The 20,017-nt window shown below is 47.3% G+C and overlaps 6 protein-coding genes across 6 annotated transcripts; 3 read left to right on the top strand and 3 right to left on the bottom strand.

Moving 5' to 3' along the window:
- Positions 1-217: 217 nt before the first annotated feature.
- On the top strand, positions 218-3,587 carry BKA55DRAFT_533762 (muts domain V-domain-containing protein; the record flags this gene model as incomplete). The annotated part of the gene is made up of 2 exons (XM_046189513.1): positions 218-989; positions 1,039-3,587. 2 exons carry the CDS (start codon positions 218-220, stop codon positions 3,585-3,587), a joined length of 3,321 nt encoding a protein of 1,106 aa, XP_046054788.1.
- Positions 3,588-3,888: 301 nt separating this feature from the next.
- BKA55DRAFT_159335 (uncharacterized protein) lies at positions 3,889-6,117 on the bottom strand. The gene is made up of 7 exons (XM_046184971.1): positions 5,861-6,117; positions 5,425-5,811; positions 5,144-5,378; positions 5,048-5,093; positions 4,846-5,000; positions 4,058-4,774; positions 3,889-3,996 (listed from the first exon to the last, which is right to left on the bottom strand). Exons 1-6 carry the CDS (start codon positions 5,930-5,932, stop codon positions 4,251-4,253), a joined length of 1,419 nt encoding a protein of 472 aa, XP_046054789.1. The 5' UTR covers positions 5,933-6,117; the 3' UTR covers positions 3,889-3,996; positions 4,058-4,250.
- Positions 6,118-7,691: 1,574 nt separating this feature from the next.
- Positions 7,692-9,112, bottom strand: BKA55DRAFT_553930 (terpenoid cyclases/protein prenyltransferase alpha-alpha toroid). Its single transcript, XM_046191561.1, has 2 exons — positions 8,737-9,112; positions 7,692-8,681 (listed from the first exon to the last, which is right to left on the bottom strand). Exons 1-2 carry the CDS (start codon positions 9,098-9,100, stop codon positions 8,065-8,067), a joined length of 981 nt encoding a protein of 326 aa, XP_046054790.1. The 5' UTR covers positions 9,101-9,112; the 3' UTR covers positions 7,692-8,064.
- A 495-nt stretch (positions 9,113-9,607) lies between these two features.
- Positions 9,608-11,092, top strand: BKA55DRAFT_553933 (Alpha/Beta hydrolase protein). Its single transcript, XM_046191562.1, has one exon. The coding sequence runs from the start codon at positions 9,697-9,699 to the stop codon at positions 10,609-10,611; it is 915 nt and encodes a 304-aa protein (XP_046054791.1). The 5' UTR covers positions 9,608-9,696; the 3' UTR covers positions 10,612-11,092.
- Positions 11,093-15,703: 4,611 nt separating this feature from the next.
- On the top strand, positions 15,704-18,070 carry BKA55DRAFT_684239 (uncharacterized protein; the record flags this gene model as incomplete). Its single annotated transcript, XM_046198616.1, has 3 exons — positions 15,704-16,406; positions 16,505-17,293; positions 17,349-18,070. 3 exons carry the CDS (start codon positions 15,704-15,706, stop codon positions 18,068-18,070), a joined length of 2,214 nt encoding a protein of 737 aa, XP_046054792.1.
- An 879-nt stretch (positions 18,071-18,949) lies between these two features.
- BKA55DRAFT_553939 (ribosomal biogenesis regulatory protein) lies at positions 18,950-20,006 on the bottom strand. The gene has a single exon (XM_046191563.1). It carries the CDS (start codon positions 19,874-19,876, stop codon positions 19,295-19,297), a length of 582 nt encoding a protein of 193 aa, XP_046054793.1. The 5' UTR covers positions 19,877-20,006; the 3' UTR covers positions 18,950-19,294.
- Positions 20,007-20,017: the final 11 nt, after the last annotated feature.

A 20,017-nucleotide genomic window follows, 5' to 3' on the forward strand; every position in this document is an offset into this window, starting at 1 on the left:
AAGTTCAGGTCGAACTACCTGAGGTACTTTGGCAAGGTATAAGTTCAGATGAGAGACATGTGGGTCATCAGCCAGCCACTCAACGCGTCTCAGCTTCCGAGACGCGCTTCTCCAACGTCACCACCTCGAAATTCAAGGGACTAGATTAAGGGTATCAAATGTGAACGCCCCCTAAAGCTGAAGCCATTCGCAACACCTCCAAGTCCTAATATCCAACATGGCTCCCACTCCGAAATCGAGCGAGAAGAAGCAACAGTCACTGACTTCATTTTTCACACCAAAGACCGTCAATGGCCTGGCAGCAGTCTTTGAGAAGGAAAGCCGAGCACAAGCAGCCAAGTCGCAGTCGCAGCCACATTCATCCAGCAAAGATAACGAGTCGACGTCGCGGAAACGAACATTAAAAGATGCAGGAAAGGAGAATGAGAAGCCAGAAAAGGCTCTGAAAAGAGCTAGAGTCAATGACACTCCCGCCGATGCAGACACAAGCACATTTTTCTCCAGATCGAAAGCTGGCGATCAAGAGACCATAGGGACACGGACAGAAAGATACCGATATGACGGCTCGAGTGCGCCGACCACCCAAGATGGTGACAAGAACACAGAATCGATCCAGAATGAGGATGAAGATGCAGAAGAGAGGCGACAACACCAGGAGCTACATAAAAGATTCGTCAAGAAACTCGGTCACCCAGATGCACTCGCATGGCGTCGCAATCTCCAAGATGCTGCACCGGCGGGTGAAGATGAAGATGCCGACGCTGATGAAGAGGATGCTCCAGCCCCTGCGAGGACGAAGAAGAAGGGTTCTAAGACAGGCAAACTCACCCCTATGGAGATTCAGTTCCTTGACATCAAAAGAAAACACATGGACACCATCCTCATCATGGAGGTTGGTTATAAATTCCGATTCCTTGGCGAGGATGCTCGTATAGCGGCCAAGGAGCTGAGTATAGTCTGCATTCCGGGCAAGATGCGTTATGATGAGCGTAAGTTGTCATTGATGCAGCTCTAAGCGCATAACTCTAACCTCTACAGATCCATCAGAGGCCCATTTAGATCGCTTTGCCTCAGCGAGTATCCCAGTGCACCGTCTTCCGGTACATGCAAAGCGCCTGGTAGCTGCCGGACACAAAGTCGGTGTCGTTCGCCAAATCGAGACTGCAGCGTTGAAGAAGGCTGGAGACAACCGCAACACTCCATTCGTCCGCAAGCTCACCAATCTCTACACAAAAGGCACATACATCGATGAGAATGGTGAGCTCGACCAAAGCGGTGGTTCGGGAGCTCCCTCGGGCGGCTACCTATTATGTATCACGGAATCCAAGGCCAAGGGATGGGGCACTGATGAAAAAGTTGATGTTGGCATCATTGCCGTACAGCCAGCAACTGGGGACATCATATACGACAATTTCGAGGATGGCTTCATGCGGAGTGAGATTGAGACGCGGCTCTTGCACATATCCCCTTGCGAGTTCTTGATCGTGGGGGATCTAACCAAGGGTACCGATAAACTCGTGCAGCATTTATCAGGCAGCAGCACGAATGTTTTTGGTGACCGGAGTCGAGTTGAGCGCGTTCCCAAGAGTAAGACTATGGCGGCCGAGGCGTACTCCCACGTTACTCAATTCTACGCGGACAAGCTCAAAGATAATGCCCAAGACGGAACTGCAGCCGCCCTTCTCGACAAAGTCTTAAAGCTTCCCGAGTCTGTCACCATCTGCCTCTCAGCTATGATCAACCACCTCCAAGAATACGGTCTCGAGCACATCTTTGACCTTACAAAGTACTTCCAGAGCTTCAGCACACGCTCGCATATGCTCATCAATGGTACGGCCCTCGAAAGCCTCGAAGTGTACCGTAATTCTACAGATCACTCCGAAAAGGGCAGTCTGTTCTGGGCACTCGACAAGACACTCACGCGCCCAGGGCACCGTCTACTCCGAAAATGGGTAGGACGTCCCCTGCTCGATCAGCAACTTCTCGAGGCCCGTCTCAATGCCGTTGAGGAGCTTCTCCAGAAACAATCAACCGCTCCCGTATCCCAGCTTGAGTCACTTTTGGCCAACACCAAAACCGATCTTGAACGCAGTCTTATACGCATATACTACGGCAAATGCACACGTCCGGAGCTCCTCTCGGTGCTTCAGGCCCTCCAAGGGGTTGCGAGCTACTACTCAACCGTCAAAAGTCCCTCTGACGCCCCCTTCTCTTCCTCTCTCCTAAACGATGCTATCTGTGCACTTCCACAAATTCTTGACACTGTTGTGTCCTATCTCGAGCGTATTAACCTTATCGCAGCGCGGAAAGATGACAAATATGGCTTTTTCCGTGACGAATTTCAGACAGAAGATATGCAAGATCATCAACTTGGTATCGCTCATGTTGAGCACGAGCTAGACGGACACCGTGCTGTCGCCGCTGAAAAGATCAAGAAGAAGACTGTCGATTATGTCACTGTTGCTGGCATCGAGTATCTTATCGAGGTGCCCAACACAGATATCAAAAACGTCCCTGCTTCCTGGGCCAAGATTTCTGGAACGAAGAAACTCTCACGCTTTCATACCCCCGAGGTACTTCGCCTAATCACAGAACGCGACCAACACCGTGAGGCCCTAGCTGCCGCGTGTGACAAGGCTTTCAAAGATCTGCTCGCCTCCATTTCTGCTGATTACCAGCCTCTCCGCGATGCCGTATCTGCTCTCGCGACCCTTGATTGCACTCTCTCCCTCTCTAAAGTTGCCGCTCAGCCAGGTTACTCTCGACCTTCCTTTCTCCCACCAACCGCCGACCCAACTATCTCTATTACTAACGGTCGTCACGCCATCGCTGAGCATACTCTTGACGGCGGCTACATCCCCTTCTCTACCACCCTCACGCATCCTTCACCTCTCGCTCATCTCATAACTGGCCCCAACATGGGTGGTAAATCTTCATTCGTCCGCGCCCTTGCCCTCATCGTTCTCCTTTCTCAAGTGGGCTCCTATGTCCCAGCCGATGCCTTGTCTCTCACACTCTGTGATGGTATTCATACGCGAACAGGGGCCCGTGATAATCTCTTCGCCGGTGAATCTACCTTTATGGTTGAGGTCTCTGAAACGGCTCGTATCCTTCGCTCAGCCGGCCCTCGCAGCCTGGTCATTCTCGATGAGCTAGGCCGTGGTACCAGTACTCACGATGGTGCCGCCATCGCTCAGGCTGTGTTGCAGCATGTCGTCACTGAAACACGCTGCCTAACGCTCTTCATCACGCACTATCAAAATCTAGCGCGGGTAGCTGAAGGTCTTGATAGTGTCAAGAACGTTCACATGAAATTTAAGGCAGAGAATGGAGAGGACGGTGAGGAACAGATCACGTTCTTGTACGAAGTTGGCGAAGGTGTTGCTCATCGCTCCTATGGCTTGAACGTTGCGAGACTCGCTCGTATTCCTAAGAAGGTCATTGACGTTGCTGCTCTGAAGTCGGGGCAAATGGAGCAAGAAATGAAGATGCGCCGTTTCAGGGGTGTTTGCCGTGCCCTGTCAGACGTAATAGATAACGGGTCGGATCAACTTGACCAGCTCGTAGCGGGCATCGAACAATTGTAAATAACATCGCAACTATACTAATTACTGTTTGGGGGATTTGGTAGAAGAAATAAAAACCCAATGTCAGAATGACTAGCTTCCCATAAGATGCTTAAAATGTCTTCTGTCTTGGAACCCCATAACTCCAATATCAAATGATATGCCCGTCTCCCCAGACGCCAAAGTACCCCGAATTACTCTTTTCTCACAACACCATTTTATATGCCTCCATGAAGCCCCAGGTTTTCCTTGCTGATCATCTGAGCGCCGCTAAACATTGTCCCAAGTTAATCGAAACTCCTGATTGTTTCCCCTCGGGTCCCATTTTGTGAAAAGTGCAAAAAGAAGAATAGAATGTCAAAAACGTGAGTGGGTAAAAAAGAATAGGCGTAGGAAGTCGTATGTACTATGTACAGCATGTTCAAGTCATCTGGGAAAGTTAGCATTTTCTTTTTAGTCAGGACGATGATGGCTGTCAGCCAAATGCTTACTTTGGTGGCTGTCATGAGAGTTGAGAACCATTGATGTAACACGACTCGCCATGACTTTGGAGATTGTCGAACTCCATTTATGCATGTGAATTTTTCAATGCTCGTTTCTGCCTTGGGTGACCGCAGGGCCACCAGGCATATGACTGGAGCTATTGTCGACAGCGGCCTTCTTCCTCGGTGCTCATCTTGCCAGTCACATTTGTGAGTCGTCCACTGCAAGGCCGTGGGGGAAATCCAGGTCATTTTCTGTACCATGCAGGTTCCAGGATGCGTTGATGCTTAACTCTTGCTCCTCTCCAATGCCACCATTGTTCTCGTTTGGCTCACAAATTTGTGTCTGCGGTTTCATTCCTCCATCGTTGTGTAAGTGATCTTGCTGTCGGTTGACAGACGAAAATGACAATGGAGAGAATGTTGCATTTGGTGTAGCTCGGCTGTAAGGATTCAAGAATGACCTGTCATGAGAAAAAAGAGGGTTGGTTCCAGGTACCCCCATGAAAGGACTGTTGTTTGTCCCTTGTGTTGTATCTCCCGTGATTGATCCCGTGTAGTCTTCATGCTTCAGCTGGAATCCATAGTCTGCGGCCAATCGAAACTGATCTGGGTCAAGTCCTCGAAATTGATCGAAATTTGGAGAGACGAATGGAAGGCGTGACGAAGCATTGTAGATCGTAGCGTCTTTCAACGCATACGAAGCTTCGACGTGGCTGAATGTGCCTGTTTGTGTGTAAGTACAATTTCAGAGTTCAGTCGTGAAAAAGGACGGCTCAAATATTCCTCAAACTTACCTGGGGGGAATGATTCAGGCCGAAGTGAGTTAGACGTCTCTCGGCCTAGGAGTTGTCGTGGTGCTAGATCTCTCGACTGTGGCGTGGGAGAAACAAAATTCGAATGAAGAAAGTTGTCGATGCTTCGAGCTCCATGCTTCGTGCGAAGATCGAATCTAATTTCGGAGTCAGTTTTTGATACAGAAGCGGCGCAAAATCTTACCGTCTATCACTCCGAGTGGCAGGAAGTGGAGGTTCGCTGATGGAAGCTTTCATTGACTATTAGCGATTTTCCTGTTTCAGTTCGCGCAATACCTACCTGGCCGTTCCTTTTCATCACGGAAAACATCTTGGATATCTTGCAGGTGTTCTGATGGAGGATATGTCTTGGGTTCTTTCTCGCGACTTTGTTTCTTTGCAGGGTTTGTCTTCTTTCCCGTACCAGATTTTGGGCCACGAGCAGTACTACGGCGTTGCTTGGGAGCGTTGGCCGAGATTTCAGCAAGAGGTGTAGCCTTTTTGCGCTTTGTTTTTGGAGCTTTTCGTGGTGGTGTCTGACAATGTTAGCGTTTAAAAGGGACTTGTTCTCATTGCACATACTGATTCTTCCTGGCCAGGAGCAGGAGAGGACGTATCATCATACACATCCTTCGTCCTTTCAACCTCTAGTTCAGATGTCATGATGACTTGAGTAGGTTCGATACGTTCTGAAGCCCTTTTCATTCTATCGATCACGGACTTGGGCTTCTTTTGGTTCCGAGTTCGCCTCATCTCGTCGTCGGCGAGATCCATTTTCCCCATTCCTGGCCACACTTGGCCCTTCAGAGACATTGATTCGGCTCCCAGAGAGAATTCTTCTTGAACATCGTGATCTTGGTCATGGTCAAAGAAGCCCGGGAAGAGTGGGAAATCTTCTAGAAGTTCGTCTCCTTCGAGCTTGATGGCAGGGCTCATTGATGTCTCCTGTTTAATTTTCCGCTTGTTTTGCTTTCGACTGTCAGAAATAGCAACAACGATCAGAAGAGGATATCACTACCTTGGCAGAGGCAAATTGATTTCCTTGATTGCGCCTGCTACGAGCCTCTTCCTTCAACTGTTTTGTTCTCATTCGATCAACCAGCAGTGCCTCGATGCCATTTTGAGAGTACTACTCCTCGTAATGTTGAAGCTTGACCGCAGCGGTGATGTCCTGGTGAGCCTTGAGCTTCGTTTGGGTTTCGTGATGAAGGTGTCCTTTCGAAGCGATGTGAGTGAGAAGATGTGAGACATCTGAAAAACGAGGATTCTCAGGGCACACGGAACAAAAGAGTGGGATATGTCGACTGATAGAGCTAACTGCATTGTCTCCTGGTATCACTGTAGTAGCCATGACCTGAACCGCAACGGAATTATCAGTAACCCGTTATTCAGTAACGACTAAGGGTGAGTTTTCAACAGATTGAGTGGGCTGGGGTGCTAAGGGAGGTATCAAGTTCTGGGTCGAAAATAGCAGGTCTTGTGCATGTGAAGATAGGTAAAGTCTGGGATCAAGAAGAAGGGGAGACAAGTAACTAATGTAACAATACGAAGGAAAGTTGCTTACCAGTGGCGGCTTGGTAGACTTCCTGCTTCGAGCCATGATTGCGATTTATAACAGTAGAAGCTGAACTATTGTACTGATAATGCAGGATCGGCTCCTTGTTGCTCCTCATGAATAACAGACGGTTGATGGCAGAGTGGAAGGGAAGGAATGCTCGACTTGGAGTCTTTCCGGATCGAATGCGTGAAGGCCGCAGGTCAAGAAGAAGTTGCAACGTCTTCGAACTTGGAAAGTGCTATCTCCTGCGAGATCAGAAGTCACCTGCCTTGTTTGCCTCGAATGGCATCCCTGGAAAGAAACAGTTCTAGGAGGAGACCTCGAGGGAAAGGCGAATATCTCGACAAAGTGAATGGAGGACAGTATGCAGAAAGGGTTCAAAAGCCTCCCATACCTCCTAGACCTCGCTTCTTATTGCGCCTAGGTGAAAGCCCGCTTCTTGCTTGTCGGATTGCTTGTTGTTGCTTCAGTCTTGGTTGAAAGTCCAAGATTCTTGGGAAAGAATCGGGTGTCCTTGGCATACTGTAGTGGAAGCAATTAGTCCGGTCGTTCCTGATCCCATGGCCCAGAACTTCTTGTTTGCACTCAAGAAAAGACACCACGACCCTTCCCAATTCTTGTCATGCAAGCTGTAAAAAAGAACCATTTCAAACTCACCGTATCCTGGTAGGAGCTGTCCTTTCAGCAGCAAGAGCTCCCGAAACAATGCTGTAAAGTATAACTTCCCTACAGCGACGAAACCAGATACGAGAAAATGCCAGCACAGTCGGAGCCGAAAAGTAGGGATTGAAAGACTCCTCAAAGGTGTGCTTAAGGGCGTGATTGGGAATAGGTAGACAGGGTGGTATAGTTGAGGACGATAGAATATCAGAGGAAGAGGAGGAGCAGGTGATTCGGATGAATTGGATACATACCTGCCTTAAGGTATAAGTCAATAGAAGACCAGAAGTCTGGGGAAGGAGATGAGGGGTGTTGGGAGGAGGGGCTTGCCAGGTCGGGCGTTCAGGGGGAAGGAGCGCGTCGGGTCCGGGCAGGCAGGTGCCCTGATAGCCCTGTGAGCCTCAGGATAATATTCTGAGGCATGAAGGGCAAGCACTGGTTTCGGCCGAATGGCGCAGGAAACAGGAGGCCAACAACGTCTTATGCCGGAGAAGACAGGTATGCACTGCTCTTCGTGTGCCAGTATTGAACGCTACCTGAGAAATGTGCGATAACAAGGATGCGCGTGATAATTGTGGCAAAGGCGCAAACATTTGCAGCACCAGGAGAGCCCAAGGGTGAACCAAGCGATCATGTTTAGGTATATTAACAGAGAAATTTTGTATTGACATTGAAAGATACTATGGTGTATCATTTAGATAATACACTATTGGTCCGGCATGACCAAGTTCAAAGGGATAAGACCACATCCGTCCAAATTCTGTGATGAGCACATGCTTTGACAAGCTCAGTGTCGATAAATGTTTGAAGGACTTCACGGGACGAACACCACGGAATAGCAAGCGATGTCCCTGAAAAAACCAACAGTTCCTCTTCCCTCAACCATATTCACATGCTATCACTGAACAACGTCGTAAGCATATGCTATGAATGGTCAGAGGGTGGTGGCTAGCACAATTGAATAAAGTGTATGAAGGAAAGAAAAGCTCATGACGTATAGGCGATCAGCCGAGAAGTCTGTTTGTTATCGTCTTGGGCATGCAATACACTGGATCGACTGCCTCGAGACCTGGATAGCCCAAAAGACTAAGACCACACAGGCCGAATTGGGTATGCCAAACATCGACCATATTACCAGGTCGATCAGAGATACCACCAATTTCGGTATCTTGACACTTGAGAATGAAAGCGATGAGCGCATCGCGGTCGATCCAATGTGTGCGCTCGATCATAGCGAGACTACTCAATACCCACCAGCTGTAGCAGACATCCTCGTCTTTTTCAGGTCGACCGTTAAGGCCACCACAGGGAACTTGTCTCTCGCTCAGCCATCGGCCAAGCTTCTCTTTGTCGACGAGATCAAGCCGGCCAACTATTGCGAGGGCGGCAACGCAAGTGAAGATCTGACCCGAATGCGACTCCGCACCAGGCCCCGTTCCATAGCCACCATCAAAGTTGGCACAAGCGATAAGGTGTGAGACGGCTTTGTCGACATTGACAAGAGACATAAGACCGAGTAAGGAGAGGGCATTGAAAGCGCCGTACAAGAAGCGGGTATCCTCCTCGCCCCATTCATCCCCAGCAAATGTACCAGTCTCTTGATTCTGCAGTCCTGCGATGACTGTTTGTGGTCAGTGGGTGCATGGAAGGCACTGTGGACCTTGCAAAATACCTACACTTGCCAACCTGGTTCTTGCCTTTGCCTTTTGTTTCCAGCTGGTCGAGAGCATCCGTCATGGCGAGAATCTGCACAGCACTTACTGTGGACAGCATGTGAGCATCATGGCCGGGCGCTGCACCGAACCCACCATTCTCATGCTGACAAGAGAGAATGAAGTCGATGACATCCTGTCGAGGGAGAGCATCTGGCCGACCCAGCAGGAAGAGTGCGTTTAATCCCCAGTACAAGCCGTTGAGTCGCAAATGCTCGGTAAGCCAGTAGTCGAGCTCATCTTTTCTTGTGTCCAGGCTCTGAACATACTTCACATGAGCATCGACAGCGAGCTCTGGGCCTTTTGGGTCTGTTGGGTCTTGAGACATGTTATCGAAGGGATGAAATAAGTTGATCGAAATTGCTGAGGTTGACATGGAGAGAATTTTCTAGGCGGGTCATTACGTAAGCGTTGCCTGGTCAGTGACTTTGTTGCAGCTTAAGCTTATCTTGGTACCTACCCTTGACCAACATTGCCTAGACAATCCGAAAAATATCTGGTTTTCATACTAATGGTGTGGCCATGATTAAAGAAATGTTCGAAAATCGAGTAAAATTGAATATATCTTAAGGTTTTGAAAGACAAATGCACGACACCAAGACTTACGAGCTGTTTGACTTGAATTTGCGTGCATCCCAACACCGTAATGATCGGAATCAAATATATGAAATAACTTTATCTATTTGGAACTCGACAATACTTATATCCCGTTTCGATTTGTCGTACAATGGGATAAAATAGGTAGAGCGACTCAGGAGGGCAATGTTTCCGAGCCCAATGTAGCCGGGATGCTTTTGATTCAAGATGGCGTGGAAAACTCCACAAGAGCATCCCATGGATATAATCCCCTCTCATCATCATCAACCACAACTCGCCAAATAGACAACCTACATAGAGAGACGGCCACCAAATCCTCCAAAAAAGATGCACAAAGAATATTTCATCACTAACGATGGATGCAAAATCGCCTTTCAGTCTTCCTTACCACTGAAGGAAGTTGCAGGAGTCGCAGCTGAGAAATGTGTCCTGCTCATGCATGGCTTCAGTGGCTCTAGCGATTACTTCATCCGCAACTTTGCATCTCTGAGCAAATCCTACTGGGTTGTTGCCCCAGACATGCGAGGACATGGAGACTCCAATCAAACTCGTGGTGGTTATCACGTTGCTCGCTTGGCAGCTGATCTTGCAGGTCTTGTTGCTCATATACGCAAGACGGCAGCTGTTAGTATTGTGCCTGTTGGATGTTCAATTGGCGCCGCCGTGCTCTGGACTTACACCGAGCTCTTTGGATGCAACGACTTTGTGGGGCTTGTCTTTGTTGATCAGGCGCCTCTACAAGACCGCTCAGCATTCGACAAATGGGACGAATTCAAGGCACATACTGGATGTTATGACGAGAAGACCATGCTCGCAGCACAACACAGCTGGATCAATGACTCGAAGAAGGCGCATATCGACCTAGTAATAGGCTGCCTAGGATATCGACATGCCCCGAAGGAGGAAGACGGGATTTCAGTTGAGCAACAAGCCAAGGATGAAGCCTTCTTTACAGACATCAGTGCGAAATGCGACCAGACATGGCTAGCACGACTACTGGCAGATCATACTCGCTACGATCACCGAGAATCCATCGAAACGATCACGGTTCCGGTGCTGGTTATGGCCGGTCGACGATCAAGCTGCTTTCCACTCGAAGGAATGCTCGAGAGCGTGAGACGTGTAGAGAAGTCACGGCCAGGGTTAGCAAGGTCATCGGTATTTGACTCTGGGCATTGGCTTTTTTACGAGGAACCAGAGAGGTTCAACAAGGAGATTGCGGAGTTTGTTAACTCATGCTAGATGTCGATCGAGCCAACAACCAGCAGTTCAATCAGAGTTAAGAGTTGAAATGAAGACATAGGTAGTAGTCACGACCTAAAATAAAAACGTGCAATTTATTAGCTGATCAAGTACAGTATATTGTAATGATATATTTGGAAAACAATGCAAAAACGACGGTGAAGCATGGCATCACTTGGTTGGTTTTCTCCAAACACTTAATCTTGTGGTCAGCCTTTAGGCTTTAGATCAAGCTTGCCAACAGGTGGTTCAGCTTGACGATCAATGTTCTGTTCAAGATCGCACATTTCGTGACAACAACATGGCTTTATTAGATGCTTGGGCTAACCAAAAATCGGGAGAAAGCACGACAAGATGTTTACTTGTTCGATACAATGCAAGATGGATGACTTGACCAGGACATCATTTTAAGGCTGAGATTAATGAATAATGATATCATTGGCAACACATGAGACGAAGTGATCCTTTGCACTAACGTCCGTCACCCACAGACCGGCCACCCCTACAGACTGGCCACCTCATTTCTTACCTAGCTACCTAATTTGTATATACTTTAAACGGCTATAACTCTACAAATTTAATTCCAATTAATTTTAAACTAATACTAATTAATTTAGAATACCTTCTTTTACTAAAAAAGATATAAGCGCCGCGCTTTAGATAGTTATAGATAGAATTTTAGTAAATAAAGCAGCTAAAGCTTATAGTATTAACTATTCTACTCTATAAGGTCGGATTAAAGGAAGTATAATATTAAGAAAAGCCTAAAAACTATAGTAAAAGCTCTCTGATGTTTAGGAAAAGCATCTATAAGACTGGATTATTATCTAGGCTAATCTAGGATGCCCTGTATCGCATTAGTAAGTCAGAGAGTTTGCTAGCAAGATTGCCATCTGCAATAGCTTCCTAGAAGGCATCGGAAGGAACTGGTTATAGGGCTTTCTAGGATAAAATTCTAATATTAGGACTTTAAAAGGCAAGAAAATTAATTCTAAGCGATATAATAGAGCATCTTCTGAACTAATAAAGGCGTTTTTTATATTACTAATAATACTAGCAATATAAATAATTAAGCAGAAGAATAGATATAATATTAATAAAGTTAGAATAATAAAAAGAATAGAAATAAACAGTCTATTCTTTAGTTATAAGGATAAAAAGTCAGTACTTATTTATTAACCTGGTTCTAGGTCTTAGATTATAATACTTAAGTATATTTTAGTAATTAAGAAAGTCCTAAGACTTATAGTTATCTTTAAGGGGAAAATAGTTTAATAATAATATTTCCCTAAAGATTTAGACTTCTTAAATAACTAGGAGTTTAGCTATAGTAAAAACAGTTAGATAAGTAATAAATTAGCATTAGTTTAATTAAGAAAAGTCTTTATTTTATTAATATAGCCTAAAAATAAGAATAAACCCTAACTTCTTATTCTTAATAATTATAAAAGTTATATAACTAAGGAATTCCTTTAAGAATGCTATAATAATAATATATATCTATTATTTCTTCCTGCTTATGCTTCCTATATCCTATAGCTACTAGATATTGCTATATTTAAACTACTAAAGAGAGTATATTATCGATTTCTTTTAGATCTTACTTCTATTACTAATAACAGCTATATCAGCAAGATTATATTTCTATATACTTATAATAAAGCTCAGAAAGAAGCTATTATAAAGTTAAATGCCTTTACTGGCTTTAAGGCCACTAGATTATAGCCTATTAATCTAGCAAAGGTCTTAATAAACCTAATGGTTATTAAGATACCTTCTCCTGCTGCTATAGCGATTTTGCCTGCCAAAGAGCAGGATTCTAGTCTCCTAAAGACTTCCCAGTTATCTATATAGCTTCAGCAAGCTCTAAAGGCTATCCTAGTAACTACTACTTAAGATCTAACTATTAGGCTGCTATTTAGGAAGATTAGAAGTTAATTAGATAATTAGAACTTTAAAATAGAAAAGCAGAATAGAGAAATATATATTCTGTAGTATAAAAGAGAGGAATATCTCCTAAAAAGGCATAAAAAGGTTATTTATAACCTAAATGCCAAGTTTATAAAGATTCTAGTAATAAAGAAGGCTTATAAATAGATATAGAGGACTTTATAACCAGAAAGAACGGTAAATAGGGTTAAGAAATTAAAACTTAAAGATCTTTATATTTAGTTTTATTTAAATATTTACTAACCAAATTTTTATTTAATATAAAAAATGTAGTATTAAGGTAATTAATTAATTAATTATAATATCTGGTTCTTGGTGTTTTGGCCGAGGTGGCCAGTCTGTGGGGGTGGCCGGTCTGTGGGTGACGGACGTTACGTTTCATGTAGGCTGGCACTCTTGGCAATGGATAGATACAGTAAAAGTCAGGTTCTAACTGACAGGGAGATCCTTACATGGGTTATCTGTCAAAGTCAAACCAAGCAAGATGATCCAAATTCGGCAGCGGGTGGTGGCTGAAGCTGACGACGTCAAATTTTGTAAGTGTGTGTTTTTGAATTGATACAAGAGAACATACGACGCTGGAAATATGCAATTTTACTAAACTCATGAGTGGGATCCATGATGCCTCATCTCGTCAACTCTATAACCGATCCATCTGCACTTTCGACAGGTAAGCGGCTGGCATGTGCCGCACCCCATGTAATACGAATGATATCGACTTTTCAAGGCGGAGGTGTCAAATTTAGGTGGCGCTATCTCGTGAAGGTGTTGCGCCTTCGAAAACAGCATCCCGTTTCCCCCAACATTGATAATACATCATCCAAACAAATGGGAGTTGACTGAAAATTGACTTTGGGAGTAGAGACGGCAGAGCTCAAGCTTGTACTTGGAAAAAGCCGGAGCCCTCCACTCTGTACCAAGGCTAAGAACGCCACTTCTGCCAGTCATCCAGGAACTGCCTATTATCCCGGAATGATGGAGCCAGTGGCCAGGTTACGATTCTAGAGAAATTCCAAGAGAGGCAGTTGACTTTGACGGAGCGATGTTGGCGTCAAGGGTCTATAGTCAAAGTTTGTTGTTGCAAGGGACAGGATAGTTGCTGCAAGTGAATTATATGTAATTGGAAAGCTGCTTTTAAATTAGCCGAATCGTCCCCAGAGACTCAGCTCATGTGTTGTCAGGAAATGCAATACGAATGATATCCATCTAGTTTCATATCATGGTTGCAGCCCTGAACAGAGTTCCTTCGTTCCTGGCTGCTCCATGGCTTTTAGGCGCATCTAGACTTCGGATGCCTGACGCCTTGGCTGCCAGGCACCTTCAAATCACTGTGGGACTTATGTTGTGTTTCTCTGTCTGAGAGTGGCCAGTTCGTGACTCTGATATCAGGACTAGCTAGAGCCACTATGAGGTCTGACCTCACGATGGGATGAAAATGGAGACGTGACTGAAGAAGAATCAACCCCTGAGTCGAGGACATTTCCAACACATATAGCGGGGTAGAAAGGGCCTCAGCGTTAGATCCAATGAATCATTCGGATTGATGTGGATGCAAAGGATCCATGTGTTATCGTTGTAGGTTCCAGCTTCTGTACCCATAATAATCCATACCATATTCGCTGTGGAAACGGGCTGTTTTAGGTTGCCGAATTTCCAGCACCCGTCGGTATCATCGGTTACAGAGTCTAATTCTTGTAGGCCGTTTCAGCTTCACACGTATCCATTACTGATTACATATGGCACACGTACGCACTTGACGCGCAACGCTCGATTTTAATAACAAGATTCGTTACAGGCACTGTACTGTATCTGTGAGATGCGTTGTCTGCAGAAGTTATTAATGGAATCTACTCACCAGTTGGTGACAATGACCACCTATTATCCGCAAGCTGGAACCCGAAACTACTAGTACCTCAGCTACTGTGACTGTACCTGAAGGCTGACGGTGCCTGTGCCTGTGCCTGTCCAGGTGCCTTTTATTGAATTGGATGCCCCCACCTTTTACTCCCAGCAACCCCTCGCGATTGAACCCCTAGCAAAAAGCAAAGCAAGTGCCAACATAAGCCGGCAAAAGCCAAGGCTTCGTCTTTGTTCGTCCCTTGTTCCTGGTCCTCCTCCGTACAACGTTCCACATCCTGTCCCTTGCTTCTTTTGGGACCTCCCAAACCCTTGAACATCATCAGCTGCACTGCCTGACTGACTGCACGCGCACTTCGAGGATGCCCTGCTCTGATACCTGACATTGGCTCGACTGTACGCAACAGTTCCGTAAAGCGGTCAGCAGTAGGCTTCGTGTGCAGGCCGTTCTCGTCGATTGGAACAACTACTCGGGGCTACCGACTGTTGTGTTATCCAGCGGCACTCTTCTCTAAGCAGTTGGGGGCTGGGATTCGGGCATTTTTGGCACCAATGCCGGGCATTAGTATTGGCCCTACCACGATCGAATAATATTGGATTGATATTACTACGGATATAATATTGAATGATCCATTACTGAAGCCTGACAAAAACCGAACACAATACGGCATTACCAAGTATCTAACAGTGCACCTAGCTGCATAGCATAGCACAACACAACACAACACAACACAGCACAGCACAACACAGCACCGCCTGCAGAGACGAGAGGGCATCCAATCCGAGGCTACAAGACTTTCCTCTACCATCTTCAAAATACAGACGGACCTGTCCTCTTATTTCTTTTCTATTTTGGCCTTATTTATCTATTTCGTCCTCTGTGGCTCCGAACAGCTTGGATGCTCTCCAGCTCCATTGGAGTGCCCCTGACCTAGCTGCACAGCACTACGACCACCACTAGAATCGTCGACGCGCCCACCTCTTTCTCAACGGCCACCAATCGTCAATTCCCCCGTTCTCTATTGCCCTGTGAGCATCTCTGTTTCTCCGGCCTGAGGTCCTGCCTTTCCAGGCTGGTTTTGCACACTCATCCGACTGTGACCCGCAACAAGATCGGATCAGAAGAACAGAGGCACAACAGACCGATCCCCCCCCTGGCCCGCACTTTGAACCCCCTCCCGTTTCGCCCACCGTGGCAGTGGGAGTTTGCGAAGCAGGGCCCGCGTTTGTGTCTACGTCTGCGACTGCGATTGTGAGACTGCGCCGTGAGTAGACAGGATTCAGAATGGGTCGTAAGGCGGCACCGCAGCCGCTGGCGCTTTCGTCTCAGATTTCGCCTCAGGCCCAAACCCAAGCACAAACCCAGTCTGAATCTGGCGCTGCCTTACGCAGTAGAGACGATTCGCCGACTACTGAAACCGTTTCCCCAGGTGTGTCGCCGGTCGAGTCCAAATCGCCCCGGTCTCCCCGCTCCTCTCCTTTCCATAGTCGGTTTTCACCCTTGAGAAACCAAGGTGGAAAGCACAGGAAAGTGTCGCACACGACAGCAGCATTAGCAGACGTGACTGCAGAGGGGAAGCCATCATCATCAACGCCGCCACCACGACCATCAGCACCGGTGCCAATACCTGTACAACGGCCCTCAACTGCCACAGCATCTACCGAATGGAGTAAGGAAGAGTCTGTACCAAGACAGCCTTTACGGCACACGCGCGAGGACCCCTCGACCTATCCTTCTATCTCCTCTACACTTGAAGAACATCTACCTGATCCACCAGCAACAACTGCGACTACCACGCAGTCTGAAGCAGTGCAGCCATCCCCAAGCGACTTAAAAAAAGGTGCTAAAAACGGGTTTTTCCATTTTAATAAGCAATCCAAATCTTCAAACCAGTCTCAGCCGCATGCCCACCATCGTAAACACACCGAGACGAGAGCCCAGGTAATGTCGAGGGGCAGTGACGGATCCAATCGACCAAGACACGGAGGTATGTAAACATCGAGCCAAGCTTAGTTGGGACGATCCATTATACTTCAGCCATCGCGCGCAAGCCCAGGTCCATGACCAACTGCTGACATGATGCAGACAAACACGATCCAAGCCCAAGTGCATCATACACCGACCACACTCTACACAAACCTGTCTCCGCCGATCCTCTTCGAAGCGACTTATCTTTATCATCCGCTGGCGACTACGATACTGCATCACCTCAGTCTTCAACAAAGAAAGGCAGATCGAAGCCTTTTGGTTTACTAAACCGCAGCCGATCCAATCGCGACAAAGAAGACGCTAGCCCCGAGCTGAAACCGGCCTCTTCTCCTCGACAGGGTAACGAACCTGAGTTGCACCTCAATTCTGTGCCGTACAAGACCGCGAATCAAGGTGGTGATCGTTCTATCAGAGACATGATGAATTCTGCAGTCCGAAATCGATCCGAGGACCGCGCGCCGAGGGATTCGTCTTCTACCAGAAGGGCACAACGCGACAAGGAATCAAAGACGCAACCATCTTCCCTGAACGAGAACGGGGGCTCTTTTTTCAATGGCCTCAAGAGCTCTGGTACCCGCGCTGCTGGCATGCTGAGTGACCGTTTCTTCAACAAGAGTGGGCGTGGTGGTCGAGAGGATAAGGATGCTCTTGATGACGAACACTATCAATTAAAAGTTATCAACTTACCACTCGTTGAGCAAACACGATTGACGAGAATATCAAAGCGCCTCGAGGATTCAAGGGATAAGACGGAGTTCTGGATGCCCGCCTTTCCTTGGCGAGCAATAGATTATCTAAACTATAAGGGGTGTGAAGTCGAGGGTCTTTATCGTGTTCCGGGCAGTGGGCCTCAGATTAAGAAATGGCAGCGGAAGTTCGATGAGCGTAAGTTTATTTCATCTCTCTGATACGCCAAGAAACTCAAACTAACTTTGATCAGAATACGACGTTAACCTGTTCAACGAGCGCGACCTTTACGACATCAACATAATTGGTTCGATGCTAAAGGCTTGGCTACGAGAACTTCCCGACGAGCTGTTCCCCAAAGCGGCACAGGATCGAATCGCGAGGGAATGCGCAGGTGCTGAGGAAGTTCCTGAGCTACTTATCGAAGAGCTCTCGAATCTCTCCCCTTTCAACTATTATCTGCTTTTTGCCATCACATGCCACCTCAGTCTTCTCTTGGCTCACTCGGATAAGAACAAGATGGACTTTAGGAACCTGTGCATCTGCTTCCAGCCGTGTATGAAGATCGACGCATTCTGCTTTAAGTTCTTGGTGTGCGACTGGCGCGACTGCTGGAGAGGATGCAAGAACGAGGCCAAGTATATCGAAGAGGAATACTTGATCTTCGACCAACCTCCGCCAAGAGGTCTCGCTGAACCAGCGAAGCCAAGACCACAAGATGAGTCGGAGGACGACCGACAACAACTCTCCTCTTCCGGGAGCAGCAAGCAGTCAGGCCGCCTCAGCCCCAGCGACCAGAAGCCAAAGCTGAAGAAGAAACAGCTCCAGATATCCCCCTCAAACGGAAGCGTCGTCTCGAACGAATCGACTGCCCCAACCACCTTGACCATTAACAGCGACCGCGAGATAGGCAGAACCTCGAGCGAATTGCGGCCTTTGTCACCCATTATGCCTTTATCTCCCCTCGGCTTTTAAGTTCAGAGACATCCTGATGACACGCTGAACACTACAAGCATATTCACGCCCGGCTACCCATGGAGGTGGCCAGAAGGATAGTCGAGACAGAAAGAGCACACCCCAAAGAAATAGAGGTCTTGAGGCCGAGCCGAGAATGGACCAAAGTGCCTAGGTAATCTATCTCGGCACCTCCCCGCTCCACTACCTCAACTGAGGTAGCTGTCTCAACTATCAACCACGGCGTCTACCACGATGGAGTCTGTGACTTCATCCTTCAGCAATAGCCAACCCACGATGACACGACCTTTATGACCTTGTCATTCGATTTGATTGCGCAGTCTGGTTGCTTCTAACGCTGGCGTTTCTGGAAAGTGGCCTCACGGTTTGGCAATGTGCAATCGAGCAAAACTTTCAAGGAATGCTTTGAAATCAGGCCCGTCTGTCCACGACGCACAAGCGAGTGATGTTCTTAACCTGCGCTTTGTCTTTTATCTGTTGTTTGGTATACCCCATGATGCATTTTGAGGAGAATATCGTCCAGGGGGTTTGTGTTACACCCCGTGTTAGTGGGAAATCTTGTTTGAAGTTCCAGCGTTTTCTGATGTTGATGATTTATTGACAAGCATACTGTGTCTTTGCCCGAACCGGTTATGTAGCTGGTTCTTCGGCGCTCTGATGAGGAAAGCTACCTTAGTGAGACTGGTGTTTTGCTGTTATGTTACAGTGAAATGAAGGCGACGCCAAGCAAAAGAGGAGCATGGAAATCCAGGCTATTGAGTAAATCTGTTTCTGACAACGGAAAATCGCCGGGAGAAGAGGATTTCTGTATAGTAGAGTTGAGATTGGCAGAGGCTGCCTAGATAGTGCCTGAAATTTAGTAAAAGATACTCTGCCAGATATCGCTTATTTATGAATTGCATATTCTTCATCAATGTCAACCACCACGTTTAGGAAGACCCCAGGCTTGGTTGTATTCCCGCTGTGACACGCAGTTGGGGGATACGGGCTCCAATTAGACACGGTCTGGTGAGTATCAGACAACAAGGAGATTGAGAGCTGCAGCGGATTCGTTTTTCATTCTTCCAAAGCCGAACGTCTAAACCATCCCAGATCCCTAGCTTTTACATGCCGATTCGAAACGCCAAAGTCCTGAACGCCGCTCCATGCTCAACAGCAATAGTCTTGACCAAGGCCGACACGAAACTGCCGGCCAATCCCATTCCCTTCCACAGCTGTCGCAACCTATTTTCCTGTACCTTGAGCTTGGTTCTTGCGCATCTTTCGCTCGTTGCGCTTAATCCTCTCCTTGCGCTCTCTTCGGCCATCGCCTCGAATCGAGGTACCCTCCTTTCGCTTCTGCTCGGCTTCCATATCAACCTCCACGATGGGCCAGTCCTCGCCCTTCTTGTTGAGAGCCTTGTATCCCCACTTGCGCTGCCATTCGCCTGTCTGCTCGTCGAAGGCAAGATTGCGACGCTGCTCGCGAGTCTTGGGCTTAATACCCTTCTTGGCGGCGAAGCGCTCCCATTTAGTAGGAGGCTTGGCCTGAGGAACGGGCTTCTCGCGGGGGAGGCGGGTGCTCGGGGCGGGAAGAGTGAGAAGGACGCCCTCGGCGGTGGAGTTGAGAGGGCAGGTGGAGAGGAACTGGTTGATGATAGACTGAGCGCCGTCGCGAGCGAGTTCAGCGAGGGACTGCTCGAGGTTATCGCGGTCGAGAGTGACGGGGTTGGGGTCCTCTGCGAGAAGATGGCCGAGATCGAAGGTGTAGGGCGTGGGCTTCTCGACTGCGACAGGCAGCTTTGGCTTAGAGCTTGGGAGCGCCATCGAGATATTCGTGTGAGTAAATAAGATTTATAAAGGCTGATGCTGATGTTTCTTTGAAATTGTCTTAGACTCGCCAAAAGATGAATAGATTTGTTGTCGCAATCCGCTCTCTTGTTCTGGTGCTGCTACTGGAACTTTTTT

This window comes from Fusarium redolens, assembly GCF_020744475.1.
Source record: "Fusarium redolens strain MPI-CAGE-AT-0023 chromosome Unknown BKA55scaffold_2, whole genome shotgun sequence".
NCBI classification, from domain to species: domain Eukaryota; kingdom Fungi; phylum Ascomycota; class Sordariomycetes; order Hypocreales; family Nectriaceae; genus Fusarium; species Fusarium redolens.

What these genes read in the sequence shown, in the direction of transcription:
- BKA55DRAFT_159335 (XM_046184971.1), bottom strand. Translation starts at nt 5,932, where the DNA reads ATGAGAACAAAACAGTTGAAGGAAGAGGCTCGTAGCAGGCGCAATCAA. An exon ending in CTCCTGGCCAGGAAGAATCA is followed by an intron (nt 5,379 to 5,424) that starts GTATGTGCAATG and finishes TAACATTGTCAG; the next exon opens with ACACCACCACGAAAAGCTCC. An exon ending in GCCACTCGGAGTGATAGACG is followed by an intron (nt 5,001 to 5,047) that starts GTAAGATTTTGC and finishes CTCCGAAATTAG; the next exon opens with ATTCGATCTTCGCACGAAGC.
- BKA55DRAFT_553930 (XM_046191561.1), bottom strand. Translation starts at nt 9,100, where the DNA reads ATGTCTCAAGACCCAACAGACCCAAAAGGCCCAGAGCTCGCTGTCGAT. An exon ending in CAAGAACCAGGTTGGCAAGT is followed by an intron (nt 8,682 to 8,736) that starts GTAGGTATTTTG and finishes GACCACAAACAG; the next exon opens with TCATCGCAGGACTGCAGAAT.
- BKA55DRAFT_553933 (XM_046191562.1), top strand. Translation starts at nt 9,697, where the DNA reads ATGCACAAAGAATATTTCATCACTAACGATGGATGCAAAATCGCCTTT.
- BKA55DRAFT_553939 (XM_046191563.1), bottom strand. Translation starts at nt 19,876, where the DNA reads ATGGCGCTCCCAAGCTCTAAGCCAAAGCTGCCTGTCGCAGTCGAGAAG.